Source organism: Aptenodytes patagonicus, chromosome 26 (assembly GCF_965638725.1).
Source record: "Aptenodytes patagonicus chromosome 26, bAptPat1.pri.cur, whole genome shotgun sequence".
NCBI lineage: Eukaryota > Metazoa > Chordata > Aves > Sphenisciformes > Spheniscidae > Aptenodytes > Aptenodytes patagonicus.
The window spans coordinates 277,273-294,559 of record NC_134974.1 but is presented as its reverse complement, the minus strand read 5'-3'; the positions used below and the strand labels follow the sequence as shown (position 1 = coordinate 294,559).

Genomic DNA, 17,287 nt, shown 5'->3' with positions numbered 1-17,287 from the left:
AGATGTGCCGGCGTACTTGCTTTAAGTGCTTCTGGTTCTTATTCTCTCTTCAGCAGTGGCCCTTAGCTTATGGGACAGGATATTTGGCCAGCTGGACCTTCAGCCTGACTGGAGACAGCACTTTTGTTTAAGCTTCACTACTCAAAGTTTATCTGTATGAATCTGTCAGGATTACTGAAGCCACAGTTGTGCTAGGACCGTCTGCAAGTGCTGGGCTCTAAAGAGTCAAAATAGTAATATAAGTACTTGCAAAGTACAGAGGATAAGGTCTTTTTGAAGAAATCCTCATTGCTAACAACAGGATGACATTTTCTTTTAAGAAAGTGTCAGCACATATACAAAAAGGTCCTTGAAACAAAAAGCACATCTCTTCTTGTATAACAAACGCCAACCAGACAGACAAATCTGAAAAATACCAAACCATAATCTGAATGCATCACTTACTCTGATGATATTATCGGGGGCTCGATTCATATTGAGATTCTTGATTCGTACTGTAAGCTGGTGGGCAGTTTTTGTTGGCAAGAGATACTTGCTGATCAAAGGCTTTGGAAACTCTGTCCCTTCAAAATGTTTCAAACCTAAAGCTAATAAACTGAAGGAAGGAAGGAAGGAGGGGAAAAAACAAAACAAAACAAAAAGATAAAGAGTCTTTTAGACAGTACGGCAGATTACTATTTGGATGTGCTGTTGCACAATACACAGATATCCCAAAAGCTTGCATCCTAGAAATTCTCCTTAACAAAGAAGTCTCATTTGTATGCATTTTGTTCAATAAATCTAAGCACCTACTTGTCCTCTGCCTTGGTGAAGATAATCTTGTCCCGGGGAGGGTTTGCTTTCAAGGAGCATATTGGCAGTAACTCTGGATACATAAAGACTCTCCTTGTTGCCAAAATCCATGCCACTTGCTTTGGCAAACATGGAAATTCATTGGCTGTGAAAAGAATTAACAGATAAGGATAGACATATACATGGACAAATAATGTTTTTCACAACTGACTTCTTGAAAACACTGTTTCTCTTACTCCACTGCAAGTAGAGAGAGACTTTCTCCCTGGTTTTTAGAATTTGCATATTTCCTAGTTTTTGCCCTTAAAAGTTTACACCAGCAAAAAGTAAAATTACTTTCCCTTTCCAGCTTTTCTTTTGCTCTATAATGAAAAAGCACTTGTAAAAAGCTCTGTTTATTTCAAGTGAGTTCACTCTCTAGGCAGCAGAAAAATCACAAACCAAATATTTGAAACCAACAGTTTGGAGCTTTTTTTTTTTTTTTACTAAAATACTCCAATGAAGAGAATATTTCCTTGATGTGTGTTAACCAACACATTTAGACCAATTATTTCCAGTTTCATAGTTTCTTGATGGACTTCTGCAGCTCAAAACATCATCTGCAGAACAATAAATGGCAGGATTATGATGTCAAACAAAAGTCAACAGCTCATATAACATGCTTTACTGTGCTGCAAGTTTAAGATGCAAAAAGACAGTCAATAAAGTGGATGGTTTTATCTAAAAATACCTCACAAAATTAAAAAAAAAAATTTAAAAATTCATTCCAAACAGCAGTCTGAACCATACCTCATCTGGAGGGTGCATACCATGAAATAACTCCCACTGTAAAATGCTTCCTCTTGTCCCTTCAAATACATACCACTCTTCTTCACAGCTTTGCGAGGGCTCCAGTCAACTTGGACTTGGGCATGAAAATCTTCAATGAGCTGCAGTGCTCCCTTCAAGTTACATGGCTGGAACATTGTTTGAAACTTAGGATTGAACGACTGACGAAGGAGTGTAGAGCTTCGAGCAAAGTTACCAAGCTCACTCTGCAAAGTCAAACACAGAAAAAGATAAAAGAACATGCCTTCAAATGGAAGGTAAAGAACAAATGTAATGCAGTAATGCAAAAAATAAAAGCTGGGGAAGTGACAGGCATAAAAAAAGGAGAGTGTTACAGGTCTTATTTTTGAGCATTACAGATCTAGGAACAGAGGAATAATTTTTTTTTTTTTTTTTTTAAATTCCCCCACTTTCCAGAATCTTTCAAGGTCACAGAATGTTCACTAATTACAGAAGCTGTATTTTTTTGAACTTTGTTTTCAGTATTTCCAAGAAAACAATAAAAAAAAATACAAAGCCATGCCAATTCAAAGCACTGTTATTAGTCAGCGCAATGTGAATTATTTCTCTAAGTATGGAGCATGCTCATAGTAGGCTAACAACATAATTCCCTTATTGAGTGGTAGCCTCTCTCAATTTAATGGGATCAATTAAATAAATTAAGCTCTCTAAATCTCTCCAGTGACCAGCAATCATTAAAATTCACGTAGCTCTGATTTTAGGCATATCCTTACCAAAAACATCCTGGTAGTACTGGCCTCTGAACTTAAAGCAGGGTTGGAACTTGCGAGAAGATGGATTTGAGTCAGAAGCTGAACATGCTTGAAGAATAAAATCAGACAAATGTTTTTTTTCAGTCTATCAGAAATCCAAGAAACTGGAAAGCATAAGTATAGAGGCGCAAGAAATGCCTCCTGAGCACCCCAAAAATCACATTCTGACTTCAAAAAGCATTTTAAGCAATAGAAAACTGAGTGGAAACTTTAATATCCACTGGCAGGAAGTTTATTAAACAGATGTGTTCAAAATCTGTATAAGTCTTAGGGCAGTTTACTAGCTTTTGTGCCAAAGTCTCATACCATAACAATCAATACAGAAAGGATATTTTTTCCTAGTTAAATACTTAAGTATTTCTTCAGAAACAATGACTTCAGCTATCAGAACTCCCCACATGCACACAAACACCATACATCTTGCTTTGCAGCTGAAAAATTAAAAAGCTCATTTACTCTACATGTCTAATGCAAGATCCATTTCTTTAGCTTGTGTTTGAGAGGTCTGTGTCCTTTCCTTGCTGCCACAGACCAAGACATCACACTGTATGAGGTATGCAGAATAATAAATGACTACTCAGCAAGACTTGTATCAAGTTCACACAAAACCAGTGCACTTTGTCCTCATGAGATTGAGTTGACGGTAAGTTTCAAGTTTTGAGAAGATGTCCTCTTGAACTTTGTATGGACACGGAAAAAAAAATTCTCTAAGTACAGCTTCTCATCTATGCTGCTGACAGCTTTTAAAATGTTCAAACTGAATTTCTACACAGTTTTGTGTAATGGAAGGAGGAAAAAAAGAATCCAAACTACATCGAGTAATACTCTCAGAAAGTAATAAAGAAGTTGGTGAAAACAGAGGATTTTGACACATTACAGTCAGAATTCAAACATGGCCAAGGCAGCTATCTCACATGAGAACAATACAGATGCCAAGAAATAAGCTCTACTTTGCACATTCATTTCAAATTGTCTTTCAGTGTGGAATCAGGCATGTAAATATCACCTATTAAAGCTCCAGCTTCAAATGTAGCTTTTTCAATTAATTTCTTTAAGGAAACACACCGAAGTGCTTGCTGTACCATTGGCTTTCCCCGCCCCCACAGTATACAGCAAATATTGATTAGGTCAGACCAGGTAACATTTTCTTACCTGCTGCATTTGCTGCTGAAGCCTCTTTCTTTGCATACTGTCCAGAACAAGGCTCTGCAGAGGCTTCTCATTTTGAGATTTTGATTTTTCTATCTCTTGTGGTGGCTTGATCGAGGACTTTTTCATTCTCAATTGCTCAAGTTGTTCCTTCACCGTCCGGTGTTGTTCATTCAGTAAATTGGCCAGAGGCTCTTCAAATCTGTTTGAGATCAGGCAGACCGAAATGTAATAAGCATATGATTTAATAAGCATTCACATTTATTTAGAGTATTTTACTCTGTATCTGGGATGCACAGTTTAAGGAACTATCATCCCTGTACTACTCAACACTTTGACAGTATACTTCAACTTGAAAAAACAGAGTTATTCATACAGTTGGCTTATACATAAATCTTTTAATCTACCACAGCACTACTGTAGTTCTGGGATACAATGCTTCAACTGTTTATTCCAAGGACAGTTAACAGTCTTGTCCACCATTCCCAATCATATCCCATGTGTGTTCCACTCAAGTGCTCAGATACTCTCAACAGCAGTCAGGATCTACGACAATCCAGAACACATTAGAACCAATCCTATTTAACTTATATCATCAGGCAAGGTGTGAACCCAAGGTATTATGGGTGGCATTTTACCATGAGGGTCTCCAGAAAGATCACACACTGACATAAATGCTGTTACTTAAAAAAAAAAAAAAAATTAAGTATTATCTAGTTTTATGCAGAATACTTTACTATAGACATCTGCTGATACTACAGCAAGAGCTACCCCTGTAGCAGAAAAGAGGATGTACATATTACCGTCCTTTCAAAACCAGCTTCAACTACCCCCTGCCTTATGATAGATTTTTATTTATTTTAGCTACACCATTTAATATTCTGATTTCTGCTTGTTACCAGCTTCACTTCTGTAATAGGCCTGAAGTCAGTTATAAGTAAAGTTGTTCCACAATGCTTCTAATGCAAGATATCATAAAAACAACAATAAACCTAGCAAATGGATATTTTGCCACAAAACAACTTTAAGAATCCTGTATACAGGTAAAACTGGGGAAGAAACAATTGGGAGAACTGCCCACCAAAGAAAAATGAATACAACTAGCCATTATCAAAGACAAATGCATACAAATAATAAGAGAGAGCATAAAGTTTCCCTGCTTTTAGTCTGTAGCTGGTTTAAGAATTGCTGCACTCCCCTCTGGTACTGCTCATCCCAGAGAGAGTATCAAGAAACTCCAGCCTTCATTTTAGCTCCTTTCCCAAACAGATACAGCTTGATCTTGAGCTGATCTGCCCCATTAACAAGGAGACACCATTCACACCGCAGTTTCTGTAATTGGTTAACTAGAGCGGCATTATTACCTAGAAAGAAACGCTTTAGACCCTTTCCTCTTCAAGGCACTGTTTCAAGTATAACCCATACCAAAAATCATCAAGAGCTAATTTCTGAACTTAGTCATTTCAGACCTAGGTCTCAGCTATCTTATGCAGTCTTTTTCCTTAGAAAAGGCCACCATTACATCCAAGCTATTTACTTAAAAGATAAGGTGACACACTTGGTCAAACCAGCTCCTCAAGCATTTCTTGTCATCAAAAAAATGTAAAGGCAGTAAGTAAACTTCACCCCGCCCCTTAACAATAAATAAAAAAAAAAGGCAAGAAAACTATTATTTTTCTGAAATTATTTCAGACACTACATCCACCACCACGGTGTAAAGCACAAGAATTAAGAGAGCTAGAGCGGCTGTCGCTTTGAGGTCGGGACCTTCTTTGCACAGGACCTACATAGCTTTGATCACATCTGCAGCAACACCCCAGTATCCACTGTTTCTCTACTCATTGCTTTGAAGTATCATCGCCAGTCATGCAATATCCTGCTCCACTAACTATTTTAGTTTAACAGCTGAGGTAAGCGACTTAGCAGGTAACGAAGCAATTTTTTCAGAAGAATTGTCTAAAAAGGGGGATATGTGGACAGACTTGAGAAATAAACACAATTTAAATACACAGGGACAGTATATATAGCATGGAGATTAAAGAAGCAGGAACAGAATCCTCCACTAGAGATGACGGCTTGCTGGAATAGATTACCATTCTGAAAGACCTCAGCTGCTTTCAGCTATGATACAGAACAGCTGGCACCAATCTTTTAGTGCAGGCTTTCTTCCTGTCTCTTTCTGAACAGTTACATTTTCAATTGTTGTTGTCATCTTCTTCAGATGCATCACAATCAGTAATGTCAAAGGTGGCAGATAGAAAAAACAGGGTCAAGTTAAGTGTTCAATCTCATAAATAAAAATGGCCGAGAGCTTTCAAAACAGTGGCCTGTGCTGAAACGGCATTATCACTTTGGTGGATGGCATAGTACAGCTGCAGGTAACCATAGGCTTTTTATCATAACAGAATTATTTTTTTTTTAAATGTTACAACATAACCAAATAATCCTACCTAAGTGCTTGTGGTGTATTAAAATTTGGCCGTGACTCTGTAACATTATCTTCATCTTCTGGACCTTCATCTTCCATGTTTGAGAAACCCATCTCGTCCTGAAACTGACAGCAAATGTGTAGCAACAGTCAGGAATAGAAAGCTCAAGTAATACATTTACCACCAACTGTCTTTAGCTAATAAAGCTCATGATGATCCTCTTAGCATAGACATTCATCTCTGCAGGAACGTATATAGGAAGTTCCTATATAAGTTCCTTCTCGAGGCTAAAAATTACACTTTTATGGTAGGGCCTTTTGCACACAGTCAGCGCTAAGCATCTTACAGAGACCACCCCTTTACGGCTTCAGAGATTTCATGTCAGATCCGAGAAAGATCTATTCTTCAGTGTTATACCCAGTTTATCACTTACTGTCTCAAACAGCTCCTCCATCAGTTCATTCACTTCCTTTTCTGCAAGTAAAATTAAAAAGAAGTATGAAGATTCCTCTTCCAAGAACCACTTAGCAATCATGTCATAATATCAAGTCATTTAAGGAATCTCTCTTGCAAAGGGAAACCCTCCTCTTGCAAAGAGAGGACCAAGAAGGAAAGGCCCCTGATATTATATCCCTTTTTAATGCTGGGCCCCAAAAAACTTCAGCTGAGACTGTTTTGATTCAAAAATATTACATAAAAACTAATTTTCAGAATTAAATTTAAAGTTATGTTAACCTGTAATAAGACGTAAAACAAGTGTGCTTTATTGAGAAGATGAAAAGTGATATGTTTATAAAACTAACTCGAAGACTGTAAGGACCTGGAGAAAATTTAATCACACTCAAGTCATAAGGCAAGCATTCAATTCTGAACTGGCTGAAGCTTTATGAAAGACTGTACTATCACATAAGTATTATTCTTTAGTCTTTGCTATGGAGTAAAGTTGCACAGCAGCTCTGGCTAGATCCTTTCACGTATTCACAGAAAGCCAGCTTTGCATAGAAAAGCTGTTCAAGTCAGTGTGCAGATTTTTTTTAATTAGCCTACACTGCAAAATCTTTGCAACAAAACAGTCACTTTTCAAAATGAATTACTAATCCTAACAAGAAAGGAGGTGGGATTCCCAAAGGACTTACTGGTAATTCTCACAGCACGATCATTTCTGAAGTCTTCTGTATCTGGTTCATCCAGATCTTCCAGGAAGTTGTACTCAGGGTCATCATCATCATCTGCTTCATCTAATAAGAAGCACATTTTGAAACATCATTACCCTGCCCCAAGACCAATCAGTAGCCAGGAGCAGAAGCACTTCGTTTACTGCCTGACCTGGTTCAAAGAGGGCTAGGATCACTGCTTGAAATTAACTGTGTGTTCCTTTTTATGGAAGCGATATCAAGCCCCTCCTCTTTTCAAACTGAGCTACTAGCATCCTTATTTGTAGCCATTCCCTTTTAGAAAAGCTGGATTTATTCTCTGTGACCTGAGTTTCAGCTAAATTTAGAAAGAGTGAAGTAGTATTATTTCAATTTGTGTTTTATATTCAATTTGCACAACTGTAAGCAACCGGTACATTCAGGGCAAAAGGAAGTCAAGCCCCAAAGCTTGTTCTTGTTTCTTCTTGAAGAAGAAAATCGTTGTTTCTACAAAAACAAGTCATGTCCCTAACAAGGAGCATGACACAGTCAGATAGATTCAGGTATATCAATGCTGCCAGCTTCATGACACAGCACAATAGATTAAGGGCTGAAACATGTAACTTTTGTTTATAGTTGCCAGTTACTGCATGTGCTGGCTAGTAAATATTTACTAGTGAGACACCTGAAGTTTAAAAACCCTCACAAATGTCCATGGAGAAGATGAGGAAAGCTGATGGTATGCAAAACACATGCTTATTACTAAACAAGATAATGGCTGCAGCCAAGAACATCGTGTATAAATAGAAAGAAAAAGCTCCAGGCTTTCAATATAACCCCCAATTCCAGTGAACAACAACAACAAAACATCTGTCATATACCTTCATTCTCCACATCGTCATTCATGAGTCCTCCAAGCCACCTTTTCCATTCTTCATCATCTGCAGTATTGGGATCATACATATCAGGCGTGATATCTGGGGCTCGGAGCTCAGCCTCCAGCTGACCAAGAGGAACGTCCTTCAGTGGCCTCTTAGATCGGGTTCGGAAGGCAATGAGGCTGTCTTCCAGAGACTGAAAGGTGAAGGAAAAGCACAGTGTCTCTGCTTTTCTCAGTTTCTCCAGCAGCAGGGTTTTCAGCCCAGCCAAAAGAGTCCAATACCAAAAATACTAGATTGCTGCCACAAAGAATCATTTACTTTGGTAGTCCGAGAAAGCTAAACTTTCATTACTCTCACTATTAAACTGTTATCGTTTTTATATATATATATATATTATTGTTCATTTATCTCATGCTAAACTCTTATCTGCTGTCAAGGAAGCAATCTCCACTTGCAATATTTGATTCTTTCACGTATGTTTTACTCTGTTTGCCCTCTTCACTATCTGAAATTAATCTTGAACAGCAGCACAGGACTGTTTCTTCATGACTCCTCACCCTTGCACAGTAACACAGATCAGTAATATTTTTCTCATTGTTAATATGAAATAGTGGTTCTCTTTACAACCAAGCTTCCTCGGGTGTTAACAGTATACTTGCCTGCAAAACACAACTAAGCTGACAGGATGTCTTTCAAAAGGAAAACTATTTTCATTAGTTATGTAAATGTCATAGAATTACATTTAACAGCCAAAACAATGGCAGTGAGACACTTACAAGCATAAATAGAAAGTGTAGTTACGATACAAGAAACTAAAAGTATATGTCACTAACTACTAACAGCTACCTCTATTCTCTCACAGAGCTAGCGTCCTATACACTATGGAGATTCAACTTGTTATTTAAAGTTATAAAAGGAGAGCAGAATGCAGTAAAAGTAATAGCAGAGAACACCAGAAAGCTACCTCCTTTCTAACAAATTTTACTCAAACTAAAACCACACTATTATAGCGTCCCCAAAAACGGTACCTGGTAAGAATCCATGCATACTGGGCTTGAAGCCAATTCTTCATCCACTGCATGCAGCTTCTCCATGAACGTGCTGTCTTTGTTTTGCTTTGGTTTAGGAGGTGGTGGAGGTCCCATGGGAACTACTTCAGCACTAATATGTCTAACAACAGGTGTAGTAACCTTCTCCATCTAATTAAAAAGGCCTTTGCATTAAAAGGTTTTACTTAGAACGTAAATTTCCAAGGACAGAATAAGTCTCCTTTTAGGTTTGACCAGAGTCTAGCACAATAGAAATGAGAGAAACACTTCACAGAAGGAAATGGATTCTTCATATTACACTCACTTTGATTTTCAGAAAGTACAAATAAATTTACTATTCAAAAGACTTGCAGGAAAGGAGACATTTGGAAGATCTGAGTATCAGTCTCAATATTACTAGAGCTGATAAACCTGAACACTAGTAATTGTGGCATACTCCCAACCCTCCCAAAAACAAACCCATGGTGAGCAGAACGTGGAAGTATCAATACATTATTGCTCTTTCTCCGATTCCAGTGTCAGTGGTCAGTTCTCACAGTCGCTTTCTCATTCTTGTCTGCCGATACTCAGCTCTTATCACACTGCACATACTCCTTCTACTGATTTGACAGCGCATACAGTCACCACAAATACCTTTATGCTTTTATCATATCACTTTCTCCTCCTAAGCCAAGCACAGAAAGCAATTCTCCTGCACTCGTCTCAAAAATAATCAGAAAAATAATCATTATCTGAAGAAGAGCTGATTGTTTCCATTGCCAGTGCTTTTTTAAGTGCTCGTGTTTATTTTAGACTAAGCTCTTTCTGCAAGGGTTGCACTTCACTGCTTATGCAGGAACCATTACACTGGGGATGCCAAATCCACATAGCACCTGTAACGTTACCACAACTTTAAGCAATAATACGTATTTTTGCTTTTGCATTAGTAATTTAGGAATAATGACTGAAAGTTGTTTCTAAAGAAAGCAAAAGTCTCTTGCAAGTTTACCTCGCAGAGTGTCCCTCCCTCTTCATCAGATGATCGCCTTGTCCTAGATCGTTTTGCTCCCCGAGGAGAAGAAGCAGTGCTCTCTACATCACTTTCCAGTAAGCTCTACAGTGCAAAAGATGCAGAATGCAATCAATCATACTGCTTCAACTAATATTCCAGAGACTCTTTTAGCCAAATGAATAATATAGCATTGAAGAAAGATTACTAGAAGGTCTGGGATAACTTATAATGTTAAAATAAAGAGAGCATTCTACTGCCTCAAACATGCAGACAACTCCATGCTGAACAGAACAGATCTCTGTACAAGTTGTATTTACCTCTTCTGCAGTCTCATCCTCATCCTCATCCTCAGGCTGGTATTCTTCATCAGATGAATCATCTTCCTCAAGAGGAATGTCCACAAACTGAGGAGGCTGCAACAGAACAGAAGAAAGTTGACAACTTTTTACAGGCAAAATACAGAGTTGCACTCTAATGGTGCACTATCAGACCAAAGATTTCTAACTGAGGAAATACCCTGAAGCTCAGAAAGGAAGGAGACTACTGAAAAAGGCTGAAGAAACCAAAGAAATTACTAAAGTAAGATTGGTAAAGCAAGGTAAGTGGTTTGAAAAGGTGCAAGAACAGGCACAAATGATTTAGCATTTATATGATGGAAACACTACATGAGCAGACACTATCTCAAAGACATACTTCTAGTACTTGAATGGCCATTCACTCATGCTACACTGCTGAATCCTGCCTACACCTAGATAACAAATCTTTTGGAGCAGGCAGAGCTCAGGAAAAAAAATTGAGATCCAGGCCGTATTTCCAGGCAGTCCTAAAACATATAAAACAGTCCCAGGGAGGAGCACCTTGCAGCACGAGGCCTGGGCAGTGGCATTCACTATCAGGAGTTTCATCCAGGTAGAGGCTGCTGCAGTACTAACATCGGAAGCTGGACCACCCAGGAGAAAAGACCACTCCCTATGGCATGTCATCACCTCATCATGTTCTGTCTTTCCCTGCCGGCAGCTCTTTTGGGCCCCTCTGTGCACCTGCTGCTATGTTAACTGCCTTGTCCTGCCTTGCATACCCTGTTTGCAATGCTCCTGGTCACCAGTACTCCCAACATGCTAGACACAAGTCTGTTCCACCCCTCCAAAAGATTCCTTGCTCAGCAGGGTGCCTCTAGTATGGTCTCCGATTTCCCAGCAGTAGTTCACTTACCTTCACCTCATTTGCCTTCTTAATTGGAGAAATATTCCATGTTGGAATCACCTAAAGATAGCAAAACCACTTTAACTGTCTCTGAAAAGCACGGTGTTGCACATCTTAGACAATCTGTTAAATCAAATGAGTACTTGAGCTTGAGGCCTTGTTCTCCAAAGCAGCCAAGTAACAACAGACTTCAAACAAATGCTTTCTAAACCGCCCGTGTGGTCTCTACAGGCCATACCTGCAGTATAACGGATACTGTCAATTCGCTGCATTTTCTAACTCTGACCTGGTTCTATTATGCTCATCTCAAATGAATTCTTTTTTACATTGTTTTAACTTATTTTTTCATTTTAAGAATAAATCACATAAAAGCATGCTTTACACTTCTTTTAGAAGACCCAACAATCAAAATCATTCAGGCAGGGGGAGGGTGCAAAAGTAAAAGCAGATGACATACTTACCACTCCTTTCTCCACAACTTCCTTCAGTTTGGAACGAGTCATTTTGGGCTCCTGAGAGTTTAAAACAAGACAACAGCCACCTATTCAGCTATTTTCCTTAATTGCAAACTTTTCCCCAGCAACTCTTTACTACAAGACTTTTCTTTTTTTAAATTCATTACCTTTTAGACATGATCAGAGTGACATAAAAAATAACCACTCATAATTCTGTTTCATAATTTACACTCATACACAGACATTACTCACTTCATCCAGGTGGCAAATCTGGTAATGAAACGTAAATTATAGTACTACCTATTCTCTCCATACCACATCATGGACTAAGAAGATAGACTGGTGCATTTGGAACAACTGAAAAAGCTTTTTACTTACAAACAAAGGTATATCTTCAGTCTCACTGATGGCTGCTTTCATCATGGCAACCACATGCTCATTTGTGATCACTTCCTACAGGAACACACAAAAAAGTATCCTTTACATTCTGTTTGTTAAAAAGAAACAGACTTAAGGTTAAAATAAATTAGTTGGAAACATGATGGAGAAATATTCAGTGTACTATATACTTCATAATTATACTATAATAAAAAAAGATTGTTCAGTGATTGGACAAGAAAATATAAAGTAAGCACAGCAGTGATAAAAACATCTGCACTACATTCTCTGTCAATGCTCTACAGAATAAATTTCCACCAGAAGGAAAGAAAATAATCAAAACAAAAGCCCACACCAGTTTCCCTTCCCTCGTGTCACATAATCAGTAAAATGGGCCGATTCCAGCCACGTGAGAAATGCTGCTATGAAGCTGCAACAGAAAACTTAAATCCTTAAGCACTCACAGGCTTCTAAAATAGTAAGGGTCTCATTCTCTAGAGAAAGTATGTAATAATTTACTCTTCGAAACATTGTGCTACATCATTTCAGAAAACATTGTATATATTTAAAATAAATAGGGGAAGGCAGAAGAGACCCAGTATCCCCGACTACATTTTCTGAATGCCACCGTAAGGTTCCAGGGAAGGTTGGTGACGGCGAGATATTTACAGCCCTTCCACAGTGCCATGTGACAGAGGAAGGCATTAATTTATGGCACTTGCACAAAATCAGCTGGTGAATCTGCCCAAAAGAATCATGGCAGTCTCCAGTTTGTTTGCCACAGGGATGGCAAAAAGGGAAAATATCTGAGATCGGCTGAATTAGAACACTAGCTGCAGGAAAAAAAAAAAAAGCACAATTTTTGATCCTGTGGGAAAATAAATACTATTGGTCTCCAGACCCTGCTCATGGGATAAACTGAAATTAGAGTTTCACAGCTGTGACAGCACAGATATTCTTCTTGCAGTTCCTTTCTAACTGGAAGTTGTGTGATGGACTAAAAGGTTGGTTGGGGTCATTAACTAAGAGTAATGCATTTCTGTCAGCACCGCTAGAATTCCATCAGGACTTTATCATGAAACAGTTCACTCAAAACAAGAAACAGCGAGTTCACAGTCTACATCTCCTCACCTGGAACCAGAAGCATGCATTTTAGTTCAATTACTCCTGCTACTGCTATTACGGTACAGTAAAACAGACCCATTTGCCATTGTAAATAAATGGAAGCCAGGGATCAATACCTACTAACAAAGCCAGGTCCAGGTAACTTATACGTACACCACATGATTCTCTCTTTATAGCTTTTTATAGGAGAGATTAGGACACGGGTGCCTACCAAGTCTTCCTTGTTCATGAAATCAAGTGCTACCATTAGTACTATACTCAAGTCTAGACTGCACTTTCTTAAAAAGCTGGGCACTTCTCCATTCCCTGTCATAGTCCCACCACACTCACATGCAGGATGTTTCGCACGTTGACAACTGTTAGGTTATGTTGTTTAGCTCCATCTTCTAAGGTGCGATCAAGGGTATCATCTAGCTTGATGTCACAAGACAAAGATCCCTCCTCTTCTTGACTTTTCCCTTCTCTTTTCCGTTTGGTTGCCTTCCTCCTCCTCTTCCTTCTCTCAATATCCTCTCCATCTTGCTCCTCTGAAAATGAATAAAAATGGAATCTAAAAATTCAGATACTTCACATCAGCACGTTCTGACAGTATGAGTTTAAAAAAAAAAAGCTAGAATTCTGCAGATACTGAAGTGGCAGCAGCTTTCCAACAGCTGATAAGGAGATCACCCAAACAGAAATGGCCATAAGAACTAGAAACAGTCTTGAATAATGGATTCAAATTCTGCAGGACCTGAGTGAGTCACATTAGTCAAGGAAATAAAGGTTACATATTTGCCATCTCTACTAGTTTGATTTTACAGAATGGTCTCAGCAGCCTTTTTATGCCTTTTCCAGAAGGAGGTGTTTTAAGTATGCCATCAAGATTAACACAGTTGCACAACTCCAGGCACCATACAGCAAGAGCAGATTACAGTTTCCGGGACTTAAAGTGTTTCCCAAGTGGCACTGTTCTGCTGACTCAGGGAAACAAAAGAATCGTAACTTCCTCTGAAGGAAAGCAATGTTTCTAGTAACCAAAAATTGCAGAGATCAGCTCCAGCAAGTTTCACTTGGATACCTGTATTTATCCACGGAATTATGGAGCACAGGATGAAAACTTAAAAAAAAGTTGCACCTAAACAGCCCCTGCTGTGGTGTACACAATTCCAGAGTTCTGCTACTGTATCAAGTCACAGGTCTGTTCCTTGCACAAAGCTTACCCAATGGAATAAACAGCCCCAAATCCTCATTTTCCTCATCAGTCTGCTGGGGCCACTCACCAGCTCTGGTGTTCTTCAGTGGCTTCATCACGGTAGGATTTCTAACAGCCAGCTGCAAAGAACTTCTCACTGGAGACTCCTGCACTGCAGATTGGTTTTCAGTCAGATACGGATCTCTCTGCAAATTCACTTCCACCTCTGTATACACCTTAGGCGTTTTCCCTGTAAACAGTATACACTAAGCTGTTGTCATACGGACACAGCTAAGCAAGGTTAAGAGGCTGCTGCAATTACAAAAGCTTATCGTGACCCATTCAAATCTGTTAAATCAAGTGCACGAGTCTAACCTAGCCTGCGAAAGTGATCCAGACACACCGAACACTGCAGCAGCAGTCCCACCCTGCTGGAAACAAATCCAGGTGAAGAGATCCCCGCCTCCAGCTATTTCAGTCTTGCTCCCTCCACTATCAGTTTTGCACAGCTACGCTCAAAACGTTCCTGTCAAATGATCCAATCACAAAAAACTGATGATTTGTTTAAAACATGGTTGTACTCCCTGTCGTATAAATGCAACTGCAACAACAGAAATCAACAGCTAGGGGCAGGCACTCCTTCGCCCAGGTAAGTTATTCACAGCTAGAAGAGCGCAGTTGACTGCAACCTTCGGATGCAGTTTCGCAGCCACCTTGGGCCAATTTAAAACCACACTACTGCTGACAGGGGTGGCTACATACCCTTCCCGCTCCTATTCTGCGCAGTCCTAGAAGTTACACAGGCCTAGAAAACGACTGTAAACTGAGCCCTGTTCCACTCCCCTTCCTCCCGACACAAAATCAGCTTTCAGTCAAATCAGTGAACTAATCACAGCAGCATGAGAACCAGAGACAACACTTTTCACAAGGAAACGAGGAAGCACTGTCCCTTTTTGCTGCAGCCTGTGTAGTTAGACGGGCTTACAATGATTATTAAAAAACAGCTGAAACCTGAAGTTTCATGAACGCCTTCAGCAAGTATGAAAACACATTGTCACCTGATAAAACCAGCTCCCCGACACCGCAGCAGTTGCTGCTCTGGGCTGGCACAGCTATTTGTGTAGCTGCACAGAAAATCAGATCAGGGAGTTGATCCAGATGGAGAGGAAAAAACACCACCACCCCCAACTTCCCACCCACCCCCTTTTTTTGCCAGATCAATTCTCCAATCTCATTGAGCTCAGAGACAAAGATGTATGCCAGGAAAAGAGAAAAAGAATAGGACGGGCAATTTGGGCAAAGAGGGAACAACCACTTATTTCAGTAGACTTAAAGACGACCGGAGATACAAAATGAGCATCACTGACCATGAATAATATCTCTCGTCTCCCTCACAAGCTCACAAATCACGCTTTCACTGAGGGAACCTCAGAGCAAGCAAAGTTCACCTGGGCTTTTTACACAAACCTCCAAAATACCTACATTCCACAACAAAGTTGTAACTTTATATTAACACAAGCTCCACTCACATCAGCTCTTGTAAAGGATCACAGTAGAGCCCCATACAAGTGCCCCTCTAGACTACTTTTCCGAACGCTTGAAAGAATCATCCTCTGAGAATGAAAGCAAATGTGGACAAAAAACTCTGAAAACCAGTTTTGGAAGCAGCAGCTTGCACTTTTGCCAGTCTCAAACTCACTAGCCAAACATTTGTTTTTAAAAACTAAACACAAGGTGACTGTTTCAAATTAAAGCCTGGATTTACAAAGACTTGTCTAAAGACTAGCTGAAAGTAACATATCCTGCACCATGTAAAAACTGTGAAATATGTCTATGAAAGTTACTGTTAGGACTGATCACTATGAAGTCCATAAAAGATTAAACACAGGGGAAGACTGGGAAAATGCATGTGAGTTTGTAAAAGTGCATATTTTAGGTTGGAAATTTGAAAAAAAGCAACTTCTAAAGCACTTAGTGTTCGGCAGTACTAAAGGCAAGCGGCTTAAGTTCTCCATTAGTTTTCTAATGTTTTAAGGGAGGAAAAACCCCGAACTTTGAAAATGGGATGCCTGCTAACCTGTAATACTTCAGAGAAAAAAAAAACACCACAAGAACTAATCACCCAAAGGAGAAGCTTTATATAAACAAAAGCTACGAAGCTTTCCCTTAGCTGACCCCGGCGGCGAGCAGAGCTCACAGGACCGAGGCCCGACCAGCAGCAGGCAGGAGCCGGGCGGCAGCCGGGGTGACGGCGTGTGGAGAACCACCGAACGCCCCGTAACAGGCACCGTGACGGGCAGCGCACACATTTACCTTCCGCCACCGCTTCGGGGCTCCTGAGGCCCTCGGGGAGCTGGGCGGCAGCGCAGGCCTCCTTCGCGCCCGGCGCTTCCTGACCGGAGCCCGGGGCCGTCCTGGCGGGGGGCCTCTTCCCGCCCTTCAGCGAGGCCTCCCCGGGCCCCCTCCACAGGCCCGGGCCGGAGGAGGGCGGCCCACCGGCTCGGGCCGCCGGCGGGAGTTTGGCGGAGCAGCCGCCATCGGCAGCGCCCGCCGAGGAGGAGCCGCCGGCGCCGGGCAGCTCCCCGTCCTCCCCGGCGCCGCCGCGCTCCCGCGGGCTCTGCGGCCCCGGCCCCGCCACCGCCGCTCTCCTCTTCTTGCAGGGCAGCATCTTCAGCGAGAGCGACATCCCGGCGCCCACCTGGAAGACAGGAAAGCGGCTGGCCGCAGGGCACCGCCGCCCGGGCCCGGGCCCCGCCGCCCCGTCCCGCTCGCTCCGCAGGAAGCGGAAGCGCCGCGGGGCCCGCCCGCCGCGCAGGCGCCGCGCCGCCATGTTGGCCGGGCGCCGGGCGAGTTGCCGCCATGTTGGCGGCGCGGAGGCCGCCAGCCCCGCCGTGACGACGTGGGGCGGCGGGGGCGGCGAGCGCGGC

The 17,287-nt window shown here is 41.0% G+C and overlaps 1 protein-coding gene across 5 annotated transcripts in view; it reads right to left on the bottom strand.

Annotated features, from left to right (window-relative positions):
- Positions 1-17,190, bottom strand: part of LOC143171024 (GON-4-like protein) — a 29,717-nt gene extending 12,527 nt beyond the window's left edge. For 4 of the 5 annotated variants that reach the window (XM_076359755.1, XM_076359756.1, XM_076359757.1 and 1 more), the window contains exons 1-17: positions 14,449-14,536; positions 13,517-13,713; positions 12,062-12,136; positions 11,690-11,740; positions 11,238-11,288; positions 10,343-10,438; positions 10,023-10,127; positions 9,014-9,184; positions 7,986-8,178; positions 7,108-7,209; positions 6,405-6,445; positions 5,993-6,096; positions 3,546-3,744; positions 2,355-2,441; positions 1,655-1,826; positions 793-937; positions 445-595 (exon numbers count right to left, since the gene is read on the bottom strand). In XM_076359755.1, the coding sequence (XP_076215870.1) occupies positions 445-595; positions 793-937; positions 1,655-1,826; positions 2,355-2,441; positions 3,546-3,744; positions 5,993-6,096; positions 6,405-6,445; positions 7,108-7,209; positions 7,986-8,178; positions 9,014-9,184; positions 10,023-10,127; positions 10,343-10,438; positions 11,238-11,288; positions 11,690-11,740; positions 12,062-12,136; positions 13,517-13,713; positions 14,449-14,476 (1,968 nt within the window). In that variant the 5' untranslated portion in view covers positions 14,477-14,536. Of the gene's footprint in view, positions 1-444; positions 596-792; positions 938-1,654; positions 1,827-2,354; positions 2,442-3,545; positions 3,745-5,992; positions 6,097-6,404; positions 6,446-7,107; positions 7,210-7,985; positions 8,179-9,013; positions 9,185-10,022; positions 10,128-10,342; positions 10,439-11,237; positions 11,289-11,689; positions 11,741-12,061; positions 12,137-13,516; positions 13,714-14,388; positions 14,611-16,673 lie in introns of those variants that run through there. The other variant, XM_076359754.1, reaches the window with a different exon arrangement.
- Positions 17,191-17,287: the final 97 nt, after the last annotated feature.